This window comes from Borostomias antarcticus (assembly GCF_949987555.1).
Source record: "Borostomias antarcticus genome assembly, chromosome: 1".
NCBI lineage: Eukaryota > Metazoa > Chordata > Actinopteri > Stomiiformes > Stomiidae > Borostomias > Borostomias antarcticus.
In genome coordinates, this window is record NC_140234.1 from 20929898 (window position 1) to 20952160 (window position 22263).

General features: G+C 42.4%; 2 protein-coding genes across 4 annotated transcripts; both read left to right on the plus strand.

Annotated features, from left to right (window-relative positions):
* Window positions 1-985: 985 nt before the first annotated feature.
* eif4h (eukaryotic translation initiation factor 4h) lies at window positions 986-13142 on the plus strand (the record flags this gene model as incomplete). Of its 2 annotated transcripts, XM_084448804.1 has the most annotated exons (8): window positions 986-1065; window positions 3284-3471; window positions 5643-5707; window positions 6115-6208; window positions 9202-9294; window positions 9598-9786; window positions 9964-10079; window positions 11287-13142. In XM_084448804.1, exons 1-8 carry the CDS (start codon window positions 1001-1003, stop codon window positions 11296-11298), a joined length of 822 nt encoding a protein of 273 aa, XP_084304930.1. In that variant the 5' UTR covers window positions 986-1000. The 2 variants fall into 2 exon arrangements, with proteins under 2 accessions (XP_084304930.1, XP_084304929.1); XM_084448803.1 differs by lacking the exon at window positions 11287-13142 and having other exon boundaries at window positions 9964-10103.
* A 524-nt stretch (window positions 13143-13666) lies between these two features.
* rffl (ring finger and FYVE-like domain containing E3 ubiquitin protein ligase) lies at window positions 13667-21598 on the plus strand. 2 transcript variants are annotated; one of them, XM_084448835.1, is made up of 7 exons: window positions 13667-13854; window positions 15153-15338; window positions 16352-16762; window positions 16943-17032; window positions 18902-19112; window positions 19313-19336; window positions 19928-21598. In XM_084448835.1, exons 2-7 carry the CDS (start codon window positions 15162-15164, stop codon window positions 20107-20109), a joined length of 1095 nt encoding a protein of 364 aa, XP_084304961.1. In that variant the 5' UTR covers window positions 13667-13854; window positions 15153-15161; the 3' UTR covers window positions 20110-21598. The 2 variants fall into 2 exon arrangements, with proteins under 2 accessions (XP_084304961.1, XP_084304962.1); XM_084448836.1 differs by lacking the exon at window positions 16943-17032.
* The last annotated feature ends 665 nt before the right edge of the window (window positions 21599-22263 follow it).

Consider the following 22263-nt stretch of genomic DNA (forward strand, 5'->3'; position numbering starts at 1 on the left):
TGTGGTTATTGGTGTGCAGTAGTTAATAATATAGATATTCACAACAATCAAAGCCAAATCAAATTATCTCAAAGCTTCTCTCTGTACCACTCTGACATTCTCAACTGTGATCAATCACATAATTTCATTAGGCTTACATGTTAATGAGAATATAGTTCTGAGACGCTGTATTCTTGCAGTTTCAAAACTTGGTCCTCCTATTCTTACCATGCTTAGATAGGCCGACTAAACTAGGTTATAATCACTCAGTGGTGGCTTTTAAAATGACAGACTTTGAATCTAGTATCTCTTTCAGCAGCATCCACTATATGACAAGCACATAACCAGGAATGCTTTTGACAACACTGCTGAACAGTGTCAGCCGTGTTGAATCCTGAATCTTGAACTGATCTTCAATCTTGAATAGATTGCAAGATCCTATATTTCACGGTGGAGCACTGCCTCCACCTAGTGGCTCCTCGGGGAGGTGAAGGGTCAATAACCTCTCATAGCTTACTAAATCAAAATAGGCTTCAGGTTCAAAAATATTATTATCACGTATTTCGTTATTGAAGGGTAACTGGTGTATTGGATATCAACTTGATGTGCAATGAATAACCGGCTAAAATCAGTGAGATCTCTTAGAAATGTACTATAGATTCTACACACATTCACAAAAGTATCAACTTAGAAAGTAGGCATTATCACATGCCTCATCCATAAGCTTGGGGAACCAAGGGCGATTTGATTCTACTGGCATACTATTGAATATTACATTAAATTGAATAATGGGCCTAGATTTGGAAAATAGTTCATCATTTGAAACTCATGGGGTGATATAAAAGGCGAATACATTTATTTTGCGATGTAGTATTTTACTCACCCAAATTTAGATGCTCAGCCTTCATGTCAGTCACTACCTACACAACAGCTCAGGCAGTGTAAGGACAACTACTTCAGCAACTATATTGGAGGTCCCTCTTTTCCCCCCGTTGCTTTCTCCTGGACAGCAATCACGGCAATGGCGGACTACGATAACTACGATGACCGGGATCGGGCTTACGGTAGCTTTGGTGGAGGACGAGGGTAAGAAAATGCCTCTGTGAATAAAGTGTCGGCGTTGCATTGGGATAATGCACGAAAATGACACTGCCTCACGTTTATACAGAGGCGCTCTTGAATTTCCTTGCAAAGGTAGGCCGCCAGCCAGGCAAGCTGTGCCGTTAGCTACACTATCTACAAGCAGAAAGCCTTCTCGCCGCTTAGATGAATGGGGAGCCAGGGGTGAGGGCGGGGAAAACTCGGGGATCAGTCATAGAGCTAGCTGGTTAGCTGCTAGGTAGCTGGAGATCAAGATGTAACTGAGACATTTCATAGCGCAACGCCTGCGACTTGATGTGCTAGCTATGAAGGATAGACAAAGATAGATCTAATAATATCGGTTGCTACATTCCAACACACGAGGTAGTTCCCTTTGCCTAGAGCAAGGCACTTGGCGCCAGCGGTCCATGAAAAAAATGCCCACATGGGCTGCATGTTGTCCTCTCAGTAAACCAGGCAACTGCGTCGAATGGCCGACTGATAACTTAGCAGCAGTAGCTAGTGTGTAATGGTGTGAACCTGCCGCGTTCGTGCATGCTCTGACTGCAGCTATCAAATACATATATTTGTCCGCTTTTTAAGTACCGATAGTGGTTTGACTTGTAGGCTATATTGTGTTCGTTTAGCTATCGGCAGTGCAACATTTATCAAATGAACTACCTTGCCACCTAGCTACTCTTTGCTAGCTAGTTAGCACTAGCATTTTAGGCCTGCCTGCCTTGCCTCCATTAACGTTACTCCTCGCCCAGTCAGAACAAATAAAACGCTCGTGCTATTTGGATTAGATGTTGCTCATATAACGTGAGCACAGTGAACATTAATTAACACTTATCAATTGACACTAGGTTGGGATTTTTCAATAACGTTAAGGTTACTTCTAGCTACCTTGCTGGTTAGCTAACATGTTAGCTAATAAACTGCCAGCTAACTTTTACCTAACGCAGCCATATATTAACGCCACGCACTCAAAGGAAAGCTAGGAAATGTCATTAATTCTGAGACTTTTTGAAGTTGAGCAGACATGTAGCTCATCCAGAGAAATTCAAAATAATGGATAGATGGACACTATTGATCCCCAGGGAACGACAATACTTTTTCCAGCGGATTGGACGCTAAATTTGTATCGGGTGTCCTGTTGTGCCATTGCTCAAGAGATATGTGAAGTTGGATAGATGAGTAGGCAGTGTGGGAAAGACCCATATGACCAACCTACCCTCCCAAACAGGGAACTGTGAGCTACACCTATAACTGTGAGCCTACCTCAATGATGTGCCTCGTAGTCCAGATTGCTTTGACACCAAAGGAATGCTGCAGGCATGCAGGACCTCGTCTGCATTTCCTTCAGCCCTGTCTTCAGGCTTGAGTGTCCCTGCCAGCAGAAAGGGAGCAGCTCCTTGGCTGGCTGGAACTGCCCTACCTTTCCCCATTTGTAGAGAGGCCGCCTTTTCATTAGAAAAACAAAACAAATGGTGGGTACTACAGCAAGGTTAGTGGCCAATCTCGTATTACTACCATGCCTCTCTTTAGCTACCTTGGGCAGATATTGGCCAACTTCATATAGCTTGTGTTTTGCTTAGACTACAGGTGTAGCCGTTAGATCACGTGTGGCACAGTGTTTTGTACAGCCGCCTCACAGCAAGAAGGTCCTGGGTTCGATTCCTGCATCGGACGCTGTTGGTATTGGGGGTATGTTCTCCCCAGACCTGTCCGTGCTCAGGTGGGCTACCCCAGTTTGCATGTTCTCCGTGCTCACATGGGTTTCTTCCACAAAAAGACCTCCAATATAAAAACTTGCAGAACAGAATAGATTACTGTCCTGTCCCTGACCAAGACATGGACATGAACACTTGGACTTGGTCCCTGGGGGCTGCTTATGTGGGCTTCCCACTGCCCTTGGAGGACGGACAGCTTGGATGGGAGAAATATAGACGATACATTTCTTTGACAACTGCTCCTGCTTGTGTGTGTGTGTTTCTTTGTCTCCACTCATTGCAGTAAACAAATTTACTTTTAGACATGACAGCTGAGAGTCCCTTGTAGGTGTTGCATCTTCTACCTTTTATAGTTCACTTGGAGAGTGCAAGAGACTTGTCCACTTGCGTAAGCCACCTCTCAACATGATCTAGCCTGTAAGATGGAAGGGCCTTCTGCTATTGAACAATCCTATGTGTGTGCTCTCATGTGGGATTTTGTTTCTACACAGACCCAGAGGTGGAGGTGGAGCTGGAGGACCCCGAAGGCAGAAGGATCTGCCCACAGAGCCCCCCTACACAGCATATGTAGGCAACCTGCCCTTCAACACTGTACAAGGAGACATAGACGCCATTTTCAAAGATGTCAACGTCAGGAGCGTCCGACTAGTCAGAGACAAAGAAACAGACAAGTTTAAAGGTCAACTTCTGTCTTTCCATGAATATATTGGGATAAATGTATATGTTCATGCTAGGGCTGGCCTGAGTAATTCAAGTATTTCTCTATTTGTTCGGTATTAGGGATGTGCGCAGCGACAATTTTCACTGATGACTAGACGGTGGTTTTGCAACCGACTATATTACTAGTCTAAAACAGATGCCCAACAACTCAGCGGCAGCCAATTTGCATTTGTTGCGCAGGGCTACTCACTTCACTCTCCCTAAAATAGTACTTCAGCCTGTCTTTACAGCATATTACTTTAGCAGAGGGCAATGGAATTACTATTTCATGAACGGATATTTGACATTTTAAAAATAAATAACCCAAGAATAGCACAATGTGACGAACTTAAAGTAATAGCCTACTTTATATGGACATTGATATAGCCTATTCATGTCTCCAAACATATTTATTTCAAGTTGGAACACAACCATAAAACCAGGCTCCATGCTCTCCTGTAGCCTATTCTACCCGCTACGGTGCGTGAAGAAAACATACTTGTCTGGCTTCAAAGATGATCTAAGTGGGATCACAACTTTCCTAACATTTGAGATGACACATTTTTCTTTGCAACCAACTCTTTGTTTATTTGTTTTCTTCAATAGTGTAGTGAGTTGGCCTGCACCCACTCCCTCAGCAAGTGAGAGAAACTAAAGTTTGCGCACAACAAATGAGAGGGATCAGATGGATATATGCTTCATCTGTTAATATCCAAGAAAACATGCAAACGAATAGACAGGTCTATATTTAGTTTGAATGATGAGAGCATGTGAGCGGAGTTGAGCGCCAAAAATCTTTTATTTCACCCTATCGCATTTGGAAATGGTCCCTTCACAACGAGACACTATACATGTCTCTCTAACACACAGAGGATATTAACTATGCATTTAGTTCAGATATAGGCCTAATAGGCCTGGCTATGAATACATTTCATTCATATTCTGACAGTGACATCCACCTCTGTCTCCTCCAAGCAACTTAACATTTCATCGGCCATCATTATCTGGCTCTATCATTAGGCCAATAATTCCAAGTTTAAAATAAAATGAACTTAAATCAAATGTATGCTTTGTGTGATAATGGCACTATGGAGCTTGATGGCCGGTAGATTCTGTGTAGGCCTATGTTTTTTGTTTTTTTTTAAAGTAGGCTCATAAAAAAAAAAAATCATTAGGTTATTCATTGAAATTTCTTTTCTACTAATAAAATTCAGTCATATTAACAGACTCGCAGTCAGTATTAAACATGCCATGGTTTGGATGAATAGTCAATTCTGATTGGCTGTCATTATTTTTCCAAGAGCCTCATGCAGCTGTAAATGAATGCGATTGTTTCACTGACAGAAAGGATTGGACATGCTTCAAACTTGTAATCTGAGCTAGACTGGGTCCAGACATTCGAATCCACACACTTCACCGCAGTTGACCGATTTGTGATCTCGACAGAGTGAACGAGTTGACATTGTCTGATCGAAGCAGAATTGGAGCGGGAGAGAATGGCGATCGCTCTGACGTTTGGAAAACACTCTGCTTGACACTCCATTGAAATCACCCGCTCCGCTCACATGCTCTGTGATGATTTAGTTTGAATGATGATGATCATCATCATAGTTGCACGACTGTATTCTACTATAACGCTGTAGTAAGGATTGGACATTGGTAGGCTTCTATCAACCTCTAGTTTATTGTGGTACAAAACAGATCTTAATAAAACAAGTGGAAGTGGTTTTCAAGAATTTATGGATGTAGCCAGAACATGAAAATGAAAACTACTTGTCAGGAACGCGAAGTAAAACCTAAAATTGGGCAAACTGACAGTCACAAACCATGATAAAATAAACCCGCACATGATTAACTCATGAACAAATACTCAGCTAGCAAAGCTAAACAATCTAGCTTACAATCTTACAATCTACAAGTAGCAGGAAGCGAAAGTTGCACAACAAGGAAATGACACCGGTAGATATAGACTGCAATGTTGCCACCTAGGGGTTGAGAACGAATACTATTCGGTATTCGTTCACTCATATCAGAGTATTCAAAGCCTGTAAAATGGTACTCGGGTCAGCCCTAGTTCATGTAATGCCCATCTTATTGTAGTATAACCATTTTGGTACATGTTATTTGATTGCGGTTTTATTTTTCTTGCAGGTTTTTGTTATGTAGAGTTCGATGACTTGGAATCCCTTAAAGAGGCTTTGACGTACGATGGTGCTGTGAGTACCAATAATACGCACATTTGTATGAAAATGTTTTTTGTTTGTTAGGTAGGTACTGTAGGTAGGTAGGTACTTTATTGATCCCTGTGGGGAAATTGTTACAGCATCAGTATACAAAAGCCAACAAAGAAACAATCAAAATAGGCTAAATACACATTCACAATAGATAGAAAATATACAAGAAATTAAAACACAATATACAAGAGTGCATATATACAAGTAGCTAGATTCCTAAGCATGTCTAGAATATATTGTTCAAAACATGCCATGGGTGTGCATGATTCAAGAATTAATCAAGTAGTAACTATACCATGTTGTTAAATGTACATGTCCTGTCCAAAGAACCTTACCTCCGAGTTGTTCCATGTCAAATGTGTAATGTCTTGACCTGTTCCTTCACCCAGCTCCTTGGAGACCGGTCACTCAGGGTTGACATAGCAGAAGGCCGAAAGCAAGAGAGGGGTGGTGGAGGATTTGGCTTCAGAAAAGACGAGAGAGGTACTTTTTGATCTTCACAAGAATTGTCTGCCTATCTGGCTTTTCTAGGAAATTTTATTCAGTCTGGGGGAATGCAATATTTTATCTATATTAGGTGTATTTAATTGCTTTTGTGATTGATTGGATAATGGGTACTGTAATATGTCGTAACCAAGACAGACTCAGATTCTTATGCACTGAGTGCTCCGTTTGTGGCTTTGCTTTGAAAATATTGCCTATAGTGAGAATACATCCATTCACACTACATCTTATTGCCGTCTCATTTTATTGTGCTTGCTGAAAGCAAGACCACTTAAAATGTCATACTTTTTTATAGCTAGTTTCTTCCTTTTCTGTGTCTTGTTCCCCCCATTCCGTCTGTCCTACCCCTCTTACAGAGTAGTCCCCAATCAAAGTTTTTAATGTGAAGTAATTGGTTCATTGTGCTGTATTCTCATTTTAATACCACTTTTACTTTTTCCCAAATGACCCTATAGACTACCATTCAATTTCCTCAACATTAAAAACTGGTCATTGTGGAGACAGATTATAGGAGAGCTCCTTAGTACATGTTTAAGGCTACCATACCCCCCCCCCCCCTCTATCTCTCATATTAGGGCTGTTAACGCTCATGATTAATCTGGAAACTTTAAGGCGTTGAAAAGAACTAACCCAAAATAATCATATTACCAAATTTGACCCCAACCTTAATGAATGAACCGTAGTTTCAAACGCAAGCGTTTATTATCTGGCTGAATTACTGAAAGGCATGTGAAAGTTATGTTTCACATGCAGTAATTCAGCCAGGTAAACACTTGCGTAAACACTCACTGAGAACACTACGGTCCGAGGTAAAGTTGGTTTCATATTGGACATCCAACAGACATTCACATTCAGCGTGGTGGATTTTGGATTTAAAAAGTTGTGTACACATTGCAGTGATGACATGTCTTTCCACCAAAGCAAGTTAAGTAAAAAACAACTCTTGTTTCCTCCACTTAGCCTGACTCCAGCCCCTGAATCTGAATGTTTGGCTACTAACCACTTTGTCATACATTTCTTTATTCTCACACCTCACATGTAGGCAATTTTCACCTCCCCCCTCAAAATACAATAAAATACTAGTATTTTAACCGCCTCAGGACAAAACAAACAGATTATATTTATACTTCTAGCTTTGCAAGATTTTATCATACACACGCAGCAATAACATTGACAGAATCCTTATAATTGCGACTTTATACTTTTGAAAGTAGCTTAATTACACAAAAAAGTAAGCTTGCATAACCTTGCATATTACTGTCAGATCCCCAGCAATGTACAGCCCCCTTTCTGGTCACATTCTAACAAGTGCAAATTTACCTGAATTGATGGGGCGTTTTCTCGGTGGACATCTATTCACATTCTAAATAGGTGACAGGGTGCGAGATGGCCCTGGGTGAATTAACGATTTGTAAACAAAACAATAACTTTACATACCCAGGTAGTCCGAAAATAGGGCTAAAGCCTGTAGAGGTATTTTCGGTTCATGTTCAAGTAGTAGGCCTACGCTTATATGGTTATTGTTTATTTTTCCTGATGTGTGAGGGGCTTGTACGACTGCAGAGTGACTGTTGCTCTACCAAAATTACTTTATTGCACATAGTAGTAAAAAATATAAGCGCAATTCAACCTTCGCTAAGCCACACCCCCGAAACGCAGACTGGCCAGTCACAGGACAGACTCCGACAGCGCTCTGACACTTCATGGCGGCGCTGCGTTGACTTCAATGTAAAAGTTTCAAATTTTCTTAATTTTCAAGCTGGTTTTGTGGACTTTTAGCTCGCTATGGTTACATTGTGCCTGGGGCACTTGTAATGGTGAAAAACATTTTTTTTCCCCTTTCCAAAACCAAAATCAAACCCTGAAAAGTCAAGTGTAGGTTGTGGATAAAGCTATGTGAACGTCCACAAATTCAGTTTAACCCCTCAAAGAACCGGAGGCACAGCCTTTTCTTTTCCAAGGTAATTAATTACTTTTAACCGTAAAATAATGCTATGCTGTTTTTAGCAGATGTTAGCTTGTTAACCTAAATTAGCTTAAAGGAGTAGTAAAGGGGAAAATCATGTTTAGCCCTGTTTTAAGGTTACTTGTGATCATATACAATTGTTCAGATCAAAAGGTTGACAACTAGCACTTTTGAGAAAGTCTGATAATTGCTCTACCACCGTTTTGGTCATACAATGGATGTGGGTGGGCACCCTGAAAAATCATTCAGAAAACACACTCAATTTCAAAGACAAGAAACTCACCGAGGTGTTAGTTGGCGTTCTGACATATAATTCGCCATAAATTAAGATTATAGTTCATCTGATGTTCATGCTCTTTTGTACCTCCTTTGTGTCACTATAGTCAACCCCTCTCATTCTGCCTATCCATGTATCCATCGCCAGCCTTTCTTAATATTCAATACTCAGTTTCAACTTCTGTCCAGAAAAATCTCAATACTATTCACCTGTACATTTGAGCTATTCATGCTATTATGCTATCATCTCCCCCACTCTTTCATCCCACTTAATTAACCATTCTTTCTTTCTCTATCCTTCCAGCCTTTCTTACAATTTCTATACATTTCTGCTGATAATTTAATGGTACTAAATAGTCATATTATCAAAACTAAATCTTTTGACTGCTTTCAGCAAGCACATTCATTTTATTTGGAAAATACTAATTTTCTTGTTTCTTCAAAGTGTTGTGTCCTCGACCTGTACACGATTCATTCATCTTAATCTTTTTTTGCTCAAGTGCATGGTGCTTTCCTTTTAACCCAGCAACCTAAATCTTCAGAAGCCTGTCCCTTTCTCTACATTTTGCCAGGAGAAGTAGAGCACTATTAGCAGCAGAGTCTAAAGCAGCATTAGTACTACTAACCCCTAGCTTGAGCCTGTCATCACTAGCCCTTGGTTCTGAGGAGGAGGAACCCTTACCCCTGCCCCAGCTTACACTTTGTTAAACTCGGACCTGTCCCCTAACAGGCCGGGGTGGCTCTCGTGGAGGTCCCGGAGGAGGATCAAGAGATGACTACCAGCAGTCTGGAGGAGGTGCGATGAGTGATTCAAGCAGTGCAGGTTGTAGAGAGTGCGCCGAGCCAGCAAATTCCCTTGTAGAGATGTGTGAATAGAATTGTTAATAGCAACAAGTGTGAAGCAGGAGGTTAAGCGATGTTTCCCCCCCACTCAGGAGTACACAGGTTCTGCACAGGGTTTTATTTTCTTTTTTGGTCATCATTCCCCATCATGCCCATTACAGGAGCGCCAACTCATCCTCATTAGTCACATTGCAGGGCAGCTCCAGGTGTTGGGCCAGGACAGAGAGTTGATCAGGCATTTGCTAATCTTTCGTTCCTGCCATACTTTCGTGCGTACGTACAGGCTTCAGAGATGATGACTACATGGGAGGGAGAGGTCGAGGAGGCAGCCGCCCCGGTGACAGAAGGGGAGCTGGAGCTGGAGCTGGAGCCGGAGCCGGAGCTGGAGCTGGCGGAGGCGCCGGCTCAATGGGACGTTACAGAGACGGTCCACCTCGCGGGGGCGAGGTGGACTTCAGAGAACCCTCTGACGGTAGCACAATCTTTTCTTTAGCTTTGTACTAGGTTCAGGTTATTCATTGATTATCAAGCCCTGTAAGTTGAGATGAGAACACAGCGTTTGATGTTTTTAGAATGCTGAGGTTAAACTTAACTGGCTGCCATTTTTAAAGTGATGAGCTTCGTTTTTGACCTTATTATTTTTCTGCAGAGGAGAGGGCACAGAGACCAAGGCTACAGCTGAAGCCACGCACGGTGGCCGCCCCATTAAACCAAGTCGCCAACCCCAACTCTGCCATATTTGGCGGAGCCAAGCCGAGGGAGGAGGTAATTCCCAAAGACGAACCATAAGAGACTGGCCAGGCCTCAGAGCCCAGGAGAGGAGGGGAGGGGAGCGGAGGAGAAGACGGGGACAGTGTAGAAAATGTACAATGCCAATGGGATACGGTAACGCTTCAGTTAGCATTCCTTCCTGGCGTGAGCAGAACCCCCCTCTTCCTCTCCGAGTTCAGTTTGAGCAAAATATTTATTCGAGAAGGAATAAAAGACGAGACAACACACACACACACTCTGAAAAATGATACAACACACCTGCACACATCGAGCAGCTTGTGAATGCATGTCAAATTGTTAACGTTTTTTACGTACACCTCTGCTTCCCTGTGATTAGTGCCTGCTTTGTCCTGTAGTTCTGTTGGGGGAAGGCTCATTCACATATAGGCTCTGTGCACCAGCTTCACTACTTCCTGAAAGTCACTTGGCTTCTTTATTTCCTGTCCAATATGATTGGATTAAGTGATTAATCAGGTGTGCGCTGGGTCTGCCGCACACCTGATTAATCACTTAATCCAATCATATTGGACAGGAAATAAAGATGCCAAGTGACTTTCAGGAAGTAGTGGAGCTGGTGCGCAGAGCCTATTGGCCACAATTAAAGATGGATAAGCTGGAAAGCAATCCAAATGGTTGACTTAGATCTTTTGTTGTATGATTTACTACTATAGGTTTGATTTGATTGTTGGAATTGAACAGATTTTGTGATGTGCTCTCTATGCTTCGAGAGCGTAGTTCATCACATTACTGTCCCTGTACACATTAAATAATGTGACATTTAATTTCTGATGTTTATCTGGTTAGCAGCAGTTACTGCTGTGCTTCTTTATGAGGCTTAGAATTATGGGGATTGCAATTCTCTTAAGAGAATATATTCAGTGTCCAGCCCCTACACACACCAACCAAGCATGCTTCTTCAGAAAAGTGTTGCTCCTGTTTGTATTCAGCTCCTATACGGTCTAACTAAATTGACGCATTACAATGCATTCTAGTACCATTATAAAGCCAGTGTTATTTTTTTGGAGCATGCAAAAAGTACCCTAACAATTTATCAGTGGAGCTGTTGAGATCTTATCTACTTAACAAATTTTAGTGTAGGGTTTGTTTGATTGTCGGCTCTTATCAATTTGTAACATCTCTCCACGCATTGAACCTTTCTAACCTTGTTTCTGTTTTTTGTTTGTTTTTCCCATTCTCAAAGAGTGCAGAATAACTGCATTATTCTGGAAGGCTACACTGGATCTACTGGCTTTGTTCACCAAAAATCTTTCAAAGACTTCTCCCAAAGAAAACTGGCTGGGGAGTCAGGCACTGGGTTACTCACTCTGCTCGCTAACACAAAGCAGGCCATCATCTAATTGGGTAAAGAGCAGTTGGACCCAAGGCTGCCATGAGAGGTAGGGTATAGGCACATGTCAACCTGACCCATACCCCACATCAAAAGGAACTCTGGACAGTGGCTTCAGTTTCATTCTGTTGCCTTTGGGTAAGGACATTGATGTGTAATTTTCTCTTACCTTTCCCAAGGCAATCCTTTGTGTTCACCAATGATTAGCAGTTTTAGACATAGCAGTCATGGCTGCTCTTTGGTCTCTTTTATATATTTTCCTGCTAAATTTCTGCTCTATTTGTGAAATGATAATCATTTCATCTTCAAAGGTCCACTGTCTTAAAATATTAAATGATTACATTGCCAAGAGAAATTGATCCTTTATTGTTGTCTGTGTAATTTTGGAACCCAATTTTGAAAGATTTTTGATCTTAGTCTGTTCAATCCAGGCGAAATAGCTTTCTGTAATAATGGAGTAATGAATAATGTTGTTTAGAAGAGCGAATGCTCACTTGATTAAATCAAAACATGGTTTAGGCTAATGCTACAGTCTTTGTCTTGCAATGTTCTTCTTCCACAGCTTGACCGTTAATACATTTTATCTGAAAGATGGATCACTTAAACCACTGCAAGATGTACCAGATTAACATAGGAAAAGTGCTGAACAAAAAACAACTGCTCTCATTTGTCAGATGGAGACATGGGTTAAGATGTGCTGTAATCTGCCTACCAGTAGATCAAGTGTAGATTGCTTTTGAGAACTTGTGTGTTGCAACCATTTTTATTTACATTTTACTGGATATGAAATTGAGAAAGTGATACATATTTCATATTGTACTATAGAAAGATCAGCTGTTTTTATTCTTTTTGGTTCATTTTTCCTACACTGTTTATGGCAATAAAATGTATCATCTTACATTATTTCTTAAGAATTTGTTTAAATATTGGGAGGGGGAGTGAGTTGAGGCAATGGAGAACGTATCTAGTTTTAGATAAAGCTCTTCGGTTATGACTGTACTCTCTCAATGCCTTTTTCCCCCTCTTTGCAAGTGTGGAATTTGCTCTAGCAACTGCATCTACAAAAGGAGATTTCTTCCCCAAGCATGCAGGGAACAACCCAGCTTCAGAGCTTTCCTTTCACAATTAGCAAACCATTTTAAGAAATAATGCAGAGGATTATGTAAATGCCATCTGGGACAAAGTACTATGCACCTGAGACCGCAGTAGCTCGACATGCAGGGATGGCCTCCTGGGCAGTCTGGGCCTAGTCTAGGGAACAGGAAACTGAGGATCTTAAGTCAAGATGTATTTTAGTGTAGGACCAGACTTATTCTGTGTCTAGGAAACCAACCCAGTGTTTTAATCTTTTTTCCCGCGAGTGTTTGAATCAGGCTGAAGGAAATCTCACTCTAATCTGAAAGTTAATTTAAGAGTATTGCTTGAAGCTGGTGTGTAGGGAATATAATTCAGGTACTGCTCCATATGGAAAACGCCCATATGACCGTCACAGGCTTTGGAATTTTGGTATCATCTTTTGAATAAAACAACATAACCGAATTCTTGTCTCTGTTGCTCAAATCGAAAGCCTTTTTTTATCTGATGAAGGTACCAGTATGAGTATCAAAAGTCTTGCATGAATGATGTATATTGCGTTCACATTTAATCGGAACAGCCTTGTTAAGACGAAAAGTATTAGGCCATTGTGTTGACCACATATTTGTCAATAAATCTTCGCTCTAAATTCAGTTCTGGTGTGTCTGCCACGTGTTTCATAATGTGTTTATAGCTGTCTAATATATGTGTTTTTAAAGAAAAAAATAATGCAGAGCTTTTTGAAATGTGCGGAATTAATGTACAGTATATTGCTATTTGACGCGGGTCCGAAATTAATCTTGTTAGACATGTCGGGTTTGGTTCCCTCAAGGGAAGGGCCGTGCATTAGGCCACGTGGTATTAGGCTTACGATGTTGGTAGCTACCCTCCGTAGAGTTTTTATTGTATTTTTATGATTCAACGTATACATGTTACAGATAGACTTATCTCCAGCACCTTTCTTTGTAGCATAATACCCCCATGCTTTGTAGATGTTCTGGTTTAATAAAGTATCACTTGTGTCCAATAGAGGATGCTATTTCTCTAGAAATGTGTATGGACTCGAAGCTCATGGAAGCTCTGCACACGCTTTTCAAGTTTAGCAACTAGCACTAACTTGCTACAAAGTACAATCGCCAGGGGAGGCTGTCGTGGAGTGTCGAATGTCACCACCTGCCCAATCTTCATGTTTCGTTTCGAGTCAACAAAAATATTTGTATGCGTGTGGACACGAGAACAGTCTATCAAGCCAATCACACAGAAAAGTTATCGAAAAGTTAGTTAACTAACAGTTAGCTGCTGACACGGACCATTTTGTTGCGACCCTGCCTGCCGGACCGTTTCGAGGTAAGATAGCTAGCTAGCACTAGCTAAAGATCACAGAGACGCTAGCACTAACGTTAGTGAATAGCTAGTAAGCTAGCTAGACTAGTATGGCAGACAACTTTTTCAATTTAGGAGCTAGCAAGTGTGTGGCAAACACACACACCCAGCTGTTACGGCTTCTTAGTTAGTGCTAGCTAACTTATTTAGTGCTAGTTTTGTGATGGTGACATAAACGTTAGACTTGTCAACTAGTAAGTTAGCTTACCTATGTAAATATTAGCTACAAGTTAAGCAAGTGATCAGAACTGTAGCTTGCTTTAGGCTTACCAAGCATGGGTTAGATTTCACATAAATCATGAAACAGTAACGTTATTTTGTTGTCAAAGATGAAAGCTTTCATCCAGCTGCTTGTGTTCTAGCTGTTTAGAGTCGCTGCTGTTCTGAATGCCTGAGGCAGCCAGTCACTTTCCCCCTCAGCTGTTGCCTGTTTTTCTGACCTGTTGCAGTCTGATGGGAGACATGTCCTCAGCAGCTGTTGCTATGGATGAGTGGTGACTCCTGTCTGCTCTGCCTGGCTTTGGCCGCCACGACAGCATATAGTACTGCACAGGTTTCTTCCCACAGAGTAAAAACAACTATTTGTTGTGAGGTATTGTTGCAGACTGGTCTGAGATTCTATGTTTAGCATTAGGCCTACCTCAGAGGAGAGATTTAAATAAATTAGCCTATTGTGGTCCTCTCACATTAGCATTTTAAAGTCAGTTTAAAGGCAATTTACCCTAAATGAGTAAGGAAAGGCTAGCCTCACATGTTACTCCTATGTCAATATTTCAAGTAGACGTAGTTGCACATGTGGCTAGGGCATGGCTGGTGGAAATATTGCCTTAATCAATCACTGTGGGCAGATTATTTTGGCTAAACTTCAATGAATACCATTCATAGTGAGAAAATAGGCTATCACTGTCAGTATAGTCTACGTGTAGTCAATTGCATATCAGGACTTGCCTGGTCAGGCTGTAGTTAGCTTCCTCGGGGGGAGATAGGGTATCATGCTATCAAGAACAGTGTGGCTAGCCTCCCGCAGCTCAGACTGCACACATGCCCTGAATTAATGATGGGAGCCCTACTTCTGCAGCCAAAAGCCAGGTACTTGTCAACTAGAAGAACAACAGCAGCTTACTTGTGGGGTCACCAACACTCTGACGGTCATTGATAGAGCCCTACACTAAGCTCTTTCGCTTGCCTGCTCTTTCGCTTGCTTTCTTTCCTTCCTTCCTTCCATCCATTCCTTCCTTCACGTATTCTGTCTATGTTTCCAGGTGGGGAGTATGTGGGCTTCCTGCTGTAACTGGTTCTGTCTGGACACTACCCCAGTGGAGAACACCAGCAGCAGCACGCGTCACCAAGCCTATACCAACTCAGGCTACAGCAGCCATTCCTCTCCGCCGCTCGCAGACCACACGTGTAATGCCTGCGGAGGCCGCTTCGACACCCTGGCCAGAAAGGTACAAACCTTCAAAGCCCTTCCCACTCCTCTTGCACTGCGGCGTTCCCTCTTCCAGAGTCTGAATAAACTTTTCATACACCAGCCTGAAACTGAACAGGCCTCAGGGTGAGAATTGAAGGAGGCGTGCTTGAATTTTGAGGCCTTTGGTGTTTTCTTTGTGTGATAGATTCTACTGAGGGTAAGTTCCGGAAATACCGGCCCTACATCATGATAGTATTAGTTTTTTCTACGGAAAGCTTTTGAAACTTAGAGGTGTGTAACAACAACAGGCTGCTGGATTCGGTTTCATCGTCATTATCTCAGGAAAGTGAGGGAAAGGAGTGAAACAGTTGTTTACGAACAATTGCTTTTCTTGGTTTCTCTGTCTGTTCTCTGACCAGCTGGCAGTCTGGTCTCCTTTGTGTGTTGTGTACAATGGGACAGGATGCACAATGGTCCTGGCTCACCAGAGAAACTATGAATTGAAGGCCTGAAGTTTATCTCGCATATCGGTGCAATACCTGGTATCAATTACATGTCTTGTCATTTCTTAGCATAAGCAAATCCCTGGTTTTACATGGCATGTTTGGCACATTACTCTGATCATCTCTTATGTAACATATTGTAGGCTGTTACATAAGATGCATTATGTTACATTCGAGGCAGTTAGAACTGCAGGCTGTTTGACTCCCTGTGTACTTTTTAAGACACTTTAAGTAGATGTTTTGTCTTAGTTTTCACTGCTGTTGTACTGTAGGTTACACTCTGCTCTGGTCCCTCTAGCCTAGTTTGCTTGCCTTTTCAATGGACCCCAGAGCCATCTCACACCCACGCCTTGGAAGGGAATGCGTTGCTGTTTAGTCTACATTGTATTCACATGCGTCAGACCCTGTAGTGCGCTGGCCCTAAAAGGATTTTGAGCGCTGCTTTAGCCCATACTAGCTATTCCAGTCAGCTGGTCCTTGCCTCCGCCCTCTTCGCAGGCTTACAACTAGAAATGTCATGAACTAATCTCTCCCACGTCTCCGGTAGCACGTCTGCGTGGACTGCAGGAAGAACTTCTGCGGCAGGTGTTCGGCCCAGCTGGAGTCCCGGCCGCGGCTGTGCCACACCTGCCAGCGCTTCCACGGCACCTTGTTTGAGCGCGCCGAGCTGATGAAGCTGAAGGTTAAGGACCTGCGAGACTACCTCCACCTGCACGAGGTCTCCACGCAGATGTGCCGCGAGAAGGAGGAGCTTGTGGAGTTGGTTCTGGGCCAGCAGAGTCTGCCTCCCCCTAACAATGTAGACCCCCAGACCCAGACTCCACCCCCCATGACCCCGCATGAACCTGCTCCAGCTCATGTCCCCACCACCACTACCACCACCACCGCACCCTCCACACTCCCCAACCCACAGAGCACAGAGCCTGTCTACCAACCACAGACCCCGGAGGACAGTCCGGTAAGGCTCCCCTAGACCACTGAGCCGTAGCATGACTCAGCACAGCAACAGCATCCTCCTAACCATTTACCATTTTGTCCATCACTTCATTGTTGTGTGTTGCATGATAGTAATACCGGCCCCCAGAGCATGGATGTATGTAGTTGACTGTGCATGGTTATTCTGGGCCTCTGCTCGTAGACTCCCCCATCGGGGTTGGTGACCTCTGGTCCTGAGGAGACACTAAGCACCGAGGCAGACACAGAGGTGCAGGGAGAGCAGGAGCAGCAGGTACGGACTGACCCTTCATCCCCGGCTCCACTTAAGTCATCACGGTGGACTCCATTCCCCTCCTTAGATATGGTGAACTATCCCTTTAAGTGAGATGGGCCAGAGCCCCCTTAAGACAGATGGTTATTGTGGTTTAGCCTCCTTAAAACAACCTTTCAGGGCTCAAAATTGTGACCGTTTTGGTCACATATGCTCCTGAATTTTTATCTGTGCGACCTCAAAATATAATTGGGAACAGTTCTGTTCTGATGCGACGTTTTTCCATTCGGACGTCCCTTTTTCTGTATTCGCTAGTAACACAATCACATTTGCCGGAGCTGTGAAAACGAGTGTTCTTCCCATGACTTACGCCTAAACAGCCATATCTCAACTTAGGAGGGTCACAAAGACATGGGTTTAGACTATGACAAAGCTCTTGACTTCCCAAATGCATCTAGCATTCTCATTCTCTGAGCTCAAGTTACCAAGCGCAAGTTATCGAACACAGACAATGCTTCCTCTATGGGAGTATGGAGCCTCTTCTCCATTCACTGACAGAAAACCACTAGTCTACAGTAGCCTACATGTTTGGCCTGACAACGTTTATTATAGTCACAGTTCCTTGATGTGCCCTGTGTTCTAGGCTGTTTATTTAAAAATAAAATGGCCTACATTGTGTGTGCGTGTGTACTCACAAACACACACAAACATACACACACACAACAGTGCTATCAAGTAGTAAGGTTCATTTTGAGCCTGGGTGGGGTAAAGGTTATTGTGATCGACTTGCTGTTCTATAGGACTCTATGGGATATAGATTAGCAATGTCATTCTTGTTAAATATCAACACAGTCAAGGAAGTGTTTTGTTTTGTGTTCACCACAACAAGTCAATTTTAACACTTGAACCATGTTGTTCATTTCCATTATCATGAAATTATTCCTGATGGTATCTGTGCCAACCTACAATCTGATTAATATTTGGCCATGTTTTGATACCTTTTTAATATCCATTTTCCAATAAATGAATTTAATTTAATATATGGTAGGTGTGTTGAGGATACTGAATATCTAGTTTTCAATATTTGTTCATCAAATAATATAGCCTACACAGCCCAGCTGACCAACTGAGTCAAGACGATTCGCCAAATATAAATGATACTACTGTAGGTCTACACATTAACTGATACCACTGGTCTATGGGACATTTATGACTCTTGTCGATCTCCACCTTTGTGCCTGGACCGAGTCCCATTGTAGAGCCATGTTTTGTTATGTGATGGCTGGATTCCCATGTCTGCATGGTCTGTTCTGTTAGTCACCTGTCAGAATGTTCCCCTCGTAGCAGTGCAGTAATCTATTCTTATCCCCAGTGATGGATATCCGTTTTGGCATGTCATGTGGCAGATTCCCCATAGCATTGCGAAAGCCATGTGACCTCTGACCAAGTCATTACAGATTGAACAGCCTGTCAACAGCCTACTCATATGGTCACGTAGACTCGTCTTATTCCTAATGTTATCACAGACTTGATACCCAACCAACCGCTGAGCACCTGCCTGTCATCATAACACACACATTGTCCTATCAGAGATTAGCTGTATGTGTTTCAATTGACCTTATTGACACGGCGGCCATTTGGCTCTTACGTCACGCTCAGGGTGGGAGAATGCGGAAGTATCCATAGTCCATATAGTACAAGTTTGACTATTTTGAATCTTGAAGTGTTATTTTTATAACAAACTTGTACTATATGGTCTATGGATACTTCCACATTCTCCCACCCTGAGCATGACGTAAGAGCAAAATGGCCGCCGTGTGAATAAGGTCAATAAGCAAAGCTCTAATGTTTGAAATTGACTAATACCTGTACTTTCCCTCTCCCCCTTAGTCATCGGACACAGAGGAGGTGCTGGCACCTGGCCGCAGGGCATCCCTGTCTGACCTGACCTCGGTGGAGGACATCGAGGCCCTAAGTGTCCGGCAGCTCAAGGAGATCCTGGCCCGCAACTTTGTCAACTACAAGGGCTGCTGTGAGAAGTGGGAGCTGATGGAGAGGGTGACCCGGCTGTACCATGACCAGAGGGAGCTCCAGAACCTGGGTAAGGAAGGAGGCCTGGGGCCTAGACGTGTAGCCAGATGAGAACAGCGCGCTCTGGAGATGGAAAGAGGTTCTTCACATGCTAGAAATGGAAAACTATACAATACCTGGTTGAGTACGTGAAGCAAGTTGTAGTAGGCTTTATTTGTTACCACCTGAAGGCTAAAAGTTCAATCGATTATTTTCTCCTTTTTCTTCCAGTTTCGAGTACCAATGATGGCACAGGTGAGTTTATTTCCTATGTGAAGACGAGATGAAAGTTGACACTGTGTAATAGGGATGAGACGGTATACCGTTAAACCGTGAACCGCTGTATAAAATGTCCACGGTATTAGAACCGTGACATTCCCTGTGTTTACGGTATTACACAATAATGCGCTGCTGAAACTTCACATTTCAAGTTGCTTGCAACAGTTAATTTTGTAATTTAATATAAGCTTGCTATTAATATATAATATATAGTAAATACTTGTTTTTTTATGTGTGTTGGGGAGGTGAAATGCCGTATACCATGAAATACCGTAAACCGTACCGTGTTACTACGTACCGTACCGCAAAAATCCATACCGTCTCATCCCTACTGTGTAATGACTTCAATCATTAGGTATGAGGCTTGTGCTCAATGTGTCACTCAGCAGTCCTTTATCAGCTAGATTCAGTGTAGTAAGTATTTGTTGTAGTGGCAGAAGCTGTTTCACTATTGACTGAAACTTTATACACAAACCATTTCCATGTACTATACATAGGTATTCAGTGCTGAACTGAAACAAACTCATTTTAAATGTCCTAATGGTATTCGCCCTGTTGCCCTCCCAGACTCCAGTGTCACTCCAGGTGTGGAAGAGAACCTGTGTAAGATCTGTATGGACTCACCCATTGATTGTGTCCTGCTGGAGTGTGGCCACATGGTCACTTGCACCAAGTGTGGCAAGCGGATGAACGAGTGCCCCATCTGCAGGCAGTACGTGATACGAGCTGTTCACGTATTCAGATCCTGAGCCGGCCCGGGACCTCCTCTTCCCTACAGCTCCGTGGCCTTGGTTTGTGTGGCCTTCATTTCCCCGTAGATTCCCTCCTCTACCTCCAGCTTTGTGTGACTGGGATTGTCCTTGATCTGAGTCCCAGCCTGCCCCTGCCCTCTCCCCCTGCAAGGGGCCCCGTCGAGCAGACTGCTGTGCCCCCTTTTCTGCCAACAAATCACACAAGTCCCATGACTGGAGACAGACACTTCCTCTTGTATTGACTGGATCTCCATAGCAGTGACTTTGCAATCTCAACAGCAAAGTACTAGCAATGCTATGTTTGTTTAATTTTGAGAATAAGGCTTCCCTAAGTGTCCTTTGAGGTGAACCCAGTGAACAGAAAGCTCTTGTGAGGAGTTGTGCAATCAGGGGATTTCTGCGACTGGTGCTTGTCATTATTTTGCATTTAGTTCAAGGATAAGCCTTAATGAATTTCTGCAGGGAATCTCCTCTAGAAAGGCTGCAGGGACATTCTCTCGGTGTATGTCCTGTGCCTTGAGGAATTGTAACAAGACATGCATAATATTTTATGGGTTTGAGAAGTCACTTTACTAATTCTCATCATGTACAGTAGTTGATATTCACTGCTCCCTCATCAGTGTGATCATCTCTACTGACCACCATACTCATCTGCACTGTTGTTCAAACATATGTTGTTCAAACAAATGTACATTGTCTATCTGTTGTCAGGCAATCTGTATTCCACACACACATTCCATACAATTGAAGAGTCTCTCTTTTCTGAGTGCTATACCTCAGATGTAGACAATGTATTAATTGTGCTGTTCCTCCAAACGGCTAAGAAAAAAGAGTAAGCCTATTTTCTGTCTAGAATGTTGCCACCATGTATGTGTGCAATCGCTGGCTGTAGGAGTGTGTGTGGGTCACTGGTTCAAAAGTAAAGACTCCCTGAACCAATCAGTCTTTATTATGCTTCCAACCTTCTAAGATTCGGTGCCCTTCATACAACATCAATGTTGACCAATGATGTGCTTGATAACCATGCATTAATACCAAGCACTGCTGCGCTTCATAACCATGCATTACTGACCAGTGATCAATTGTTTTGTGGCCTTTGAAACCAGCACCTTGAACCATGGTGGTGAACAGATACTGTATTTTATAAGGTTTCATGAAAATTATAGGTTTTTGTTAAAGTGTGTTACTCTGTTCAATTGAAAATGCTTACTTTCGTGATATTTTGCACCAAAGCCTTCTAAGTGGCTTTGCATTGCACTAACCTGCTAGAGAGAATGAAGCTTTATATTGCATTACATGATTAAGGAGTGAATGAAAATGGCTTGTACAGTATGCATCCACAGATATTGATTTGTACAATGTAAAGAAGTGTACTTGATTTATTTTCTTAGTAAGGGAGATGTCTTTTTATGTATGGACTTTATTGACATTTTTGATTGCAATTGGATTTTTCTGTGACTAATTTTTAATGACTGAAAATAAAGGTTTTTGGCCAATACACTTTTGTTAATCTCTTGCCACATTTTAATCTATACTCTTTGCCTGACACTTTTCAGTATAACTGGTTAATCCAGTCTGGTGGCTAGCTAGGGTGTGTGTACTGCATTCATATGCAGTAAGGCATCCCATGAATTCAGTTACAATGGCTCTATGGACTATAATTTGGAGCACTTTTAGAGGGTGGAATCTGTGTATTTTGTTACAGGTTTTGTTGAACCACTGAACAATGAAAAGGCCAATGAGTAATGGACCAAACAGCTAGTTATGGAGTAGATATAATTGTATTACCCTCCAGTTTGTTAAAGAATTTAAGCCATTAACTCATACACTAGGTATGCAAGGTAAGTGAAATTTTCACATTACAATCAACTCCCTATTATAACCTTGAATCAACTATATTCCAAAGTAAAAACTCAAATTGGCAACAAGACAAAGCAAACTCATATTGTAAGTACAATTCAGTTTTGGATACTATTCAAAGAACATCAACATAGTGACTGTTTCTTCGCAAATGAAACCATATCTCCAATCTGGATAAGAATCCAAACTGGTTGCCTGCTGCAAACTACTTCCTGGAACAAACTTGTGGTTTTGTATAACAGAATAAGTGCCACCTACTGGTTATAGTGATTATTGCAAACTGGTACAATT